This window comes from Lynx canadensis, chromosome X (genome assembly GCF_007474595.2).
Source record: "Lynx canadensis isolate LIC74 chromosome X, mLynCan4.pri.v2, whole genome shotgun sequence".
NCBI classification, from domain to species: Eukaryota; Metazoa; Chordata; class Mammalia; order Carnivora; family Felidae; genus Lynx; species Lynx canadensis.
In genome coordinates, this window is record NC_044321.2 from 120,082,168 (window position 1) to 120,085,998 (window position 3,831).

The 3,831-nt window shown below is 42.8% G+C and overlaps 1 protein-coding gene across 1 annotated transcript; it reads right to left on the reverse strand.

The window, feature by feature from the left end:
* Window positions 1-2,187: 2,187 nt before the first annotated feature.
* Window positions 2,188-3,103, reverse strand: LOC115506921 (PWWP domain-containing DNA repair factor 3B-like). Its single transcript, XM_030304866.1, is given in 3 exon segments — window positions 2,188-2,600; window positions 2,603-2,887; window positions 2,890-3,103. Coding segments are annotated over 3 exon segments (912 nt in total).
* Window positions 3,104-3,831: the final 728 nt, after the last annotated feature.

Sequence of the window (3,831 nt, forward strand, 5' to 3'; positions counted from 1 at the left end):
GACCAGGTCCTTTCCCGTCATCCCCAACCAAGAGACACCCACGATCTCACAAGTATGGGAAAATCTGGGGTTCTGGTTTCACTTATAGGTCATCATTCCATGATGCCACTCTTCTTTCTGTGGCACCTGAAATTTATCCTCAGAGCGGTCTTAAACCACATCTTACTCTACTGACTCACAATGCTATGAATCAATGGACAGCTCAGTGAATGAATGAATGAATGAAATGAGGTAGTGAAGAAAATATTAGAATGTAGAGCCAAATATGGCTATATGAGAAAGCCGAAGTTGAGTGACACATTTGACTCGGCGACATGATGTTTATAGAGGAACTAACGTGTGTTGTTCCAGTGCACAGGTCCACACAGAGTGTGGAGATGGTGTGTTTCCAAGTACTTTCCAGGACCATGAGAACGTCATGTGGACTAGCTCATGCAGAATGCCTCAGGAGTCATTGGTGACTCTCAGGCAGAGTCCCAAAAGGTTCTGTTGGGCCTGAAGCTTACACCATTTGGAAGGTTCTCTTCTAAAATTATGAAAACAAGTACAAAAGTGAATATTTAGGATTAGAAGAAAATTTATAATGAACCATAAAGGTGACAACTAAATTACTAAAATTCCAAAATATTATGTGTCTATCTATCTATCTATCATCTATTCATCTATCTATATAAATATGAAGCAAACGTTCAAGGTGAAAGATACAGTGGTTTTATTGTGAATCAAAACAGCTAGCTCTTGAAAATTTTACACACACACAAATCACATGGCCATGTGGACACATAACATGGGCCTGTGAGTGACAGTTGACTCTCTCTGAGAATAAAAATGCACTCAGGTGTATGTTAAACCTTTAGTGTTTATTTTCACAACAAGTTTTAAAAGTAAACTAGCTTTCCCAACATTTTTTGTCTCAAAAAACTCTTGTTTCAAGTAGGATAACAATTCATGGGCTTCAGAATTTATCTTTTAGTTACATATGTTTCATTGTATTCTGACAACAGCCATATTTAGCCAAACGGATACTTTTCTGTAGCCCATTTCCAAGTTCCCAGATCCCGGTCCATCTATTGCTCAAGCAGCCTGGAATGACTTTCCAGCCTGCATAACTGTTGGAACCTGTCAGGGTTAGTCAATGAATAAGTCAAAAGGGAAAGCTTGCTTAGCTTCAGACAAACGACTGCATTTTAGGGCACACAGGTCCAGAGCAAAATGCGAGCTTTCCTACAATTTGTGCCAATCAGACGGGCTCTTAGCAGTGAGCCTGGACTCCTAGGTCTAAAAGAGGTAAACGGTGTGTACGATTAGTCTAGTTGTCATCCACATGGGGATAAACCAGTATACGCAAAGGATCCAGTCAGTTAAGAAGACAGCCAGGAGCCTGTCTGTTTTAAGGAAACCATTCAGCCATTGAACAAGAGCTACTTCCGTAAGTGGAATCTCAGGGAAATGTAGAGTTTAACAATCTTTCACAGGCTGGCAAAATGTTTACTGCACGTTGAGATTTCATTCACCCACGTGTGGACTACGTGCAAATGATCCATTAACTTTGGATTCCAGACTGCTTTTGCAAGAACCATTTGAAGGTAGTGATAATATAGAAAACATCTCTGTCATTGGTTTCAGCTCTCAGGGCTATTTTCCCAAACAAACAAGCATGGCAGAAAAATTCAGGAATTATCTTAAGAAGGAACCCAATCATTTATACTCAGGTGTCACAAAAAGAATGAGAGATTGCAGATCGTTTCTGTAAGAATCTATCTTGGATTTTAAAAATGATTGTTGCTTAATGTTTGATACCAGTGTTCTTTCATGTAATAAAATAATGTGTGTGTGCTATATTAAAATAGAAGTACGGTTAAAAGCCATGTTAGGAAAACATCTGGACAGTTAACACATCCAAGCAAGTAGAGGGAAGTACAACTGTTTGCAATATTTTAATAAATTAATTTGTGAGGCATTTGGGTACTAGAAAAGATGATGGCTGTGCTACCCACAAGTGCTAGAGATGGATCCAAAATGAATCCAGCATATTCCCAAGGTCTCAAATTTCCAGAACATATTTACATGCCATAGAGAGCGGAACGATCACACATTTCATACAGACAGGGTAATGAGAGGTCTTCCTGCTAAAGTGTGGGTACAGGGGGAGTTAATTAGTCTTGCTCCTTGTTGCTTATCTCTTTCTTATTTCTTTAGGATATTTTTATCGAATAGCTCTTTTTCCCGGTAATGCACAGGTGGCCCCTGTAGGTACTTTTTTTCTGCCTCCTTGTAATCCAATCCATCAAGTGCAGCAATTGAACAAATGATTGCTTCTGGCAGAAGAACTTCCAGAACAAAACTCACTTTGTCATCCCTTACCAGATTCAGCGTTTTCTTGTCTAGTTGTTTGTAGATTTCTTGTAAATGTCTTACCACCACATCCAACTGGTCTTCGTCCTCCAGGTATGTTTCAACGCAGATCACGTACCTGCTCGAATTCCTAAATGATACCAGCCACCTAGACTGTTTCCTGCCTTGGACAATGTCCAGAAGATGGTGATCGGCCCCCTTTGTTTTCACGATGAAGTCCACTAGCTTCTGGTTGGCTCGGTCCCAGCAGCCTTCATCCGGTCAGGGAGAATTTTCTTGCAGGGCCTCTTCCCGTCCAGGGAGGTCTCCTCCTCAGAATCTTCCAGGTCGGCATAATTCACCTTTGGGAAATCAATCTCCAGATCCCTGTCTTGGATGGCTTTCCTAATTGGGTAACTGATGTCAGCAGCATAATAGTCCAGGAAACTGCCTGCAAAAGAACCTCGCCTGAGCCTTTCTCTGTAGTGGGCAATCAGGGAGAAGCACCAGTTCACACTTTGCTCGTACAATTTCCTGGCTCTCTTTATTAGTTTTCTTTCTCTTTACAATCCAGGTGCTTTAATCTTCGAAGAGGAACTCGAATGCCACTCATTTCACAGTGCATGTTTGCCTCAACCAAAAGCACCCTTGCAGTCTGCTCTGTTTGGTTGACACTCTTTACTACTGCAGGCCAAAATGGGTGATTCTGAAATTTGAACCAGACCATCATTCCTCCTTCAATGGGACAAGGCTCTTGTGGAAAACCCATGCTTGCCACTTGTCCCATTTCTTTGTTGGCATTCTTTTTAATAGGGGTGGTGGGGTTAATAGCCTTTGAGTTGACTGAAGGTTGAAGTTCTTGCAGCCCTTTCTCAAACTCTGTCACCTGCAGCTTCCTTTTTCTATTTGCCAGACCGAGTGAATAACACCGCCTCTGTTTAGGGGCACTGGAGGATGCTGCTGCACCTTCCAAGCCTGGCTTCCAGGCAACCTCTCCATGGTCCTCAACATTCCCCGAGAAGGCAGAGCTTTCAGAGGAGACAGCCAGGGTCCTTGGGTAGGTGTCATGTGCCTCTTCTTTGTGAGCTTTGGGCAAAGTGAGGTTGAAGCTTGGTGACAAAGGTGGAAGGATGCCTCCATCTTTAGCACTTGTACCCTTCTCTTTGACTGTGTGATGCAAAGACATACCTCTTGATGTGTCCCTATTTCCTTTGCCTCCTGTCTTATGATCATCTTCTGAAAGTGATGGGAACTTTGAGGACACACTGCCGCTTCGCGAGGACTTTGCTCGCCTTTCCTTTAGAGTACGCGTGACCGTTGTGTGTGCGTGTGGTCGGCCTCCTGTCTTATGATCATCTTCCGAAAGTGATGGGAGCTTTGAGCACACGCTGCAGCTTCGTGAGGACTTTGCTCGCCTTTCCCTTAGAGTACACGTGACCGTTGTGTGTGCATGTGGTCGGCCTCCTGTCTTATGATCATCTTCTGAAAGTGATGGAA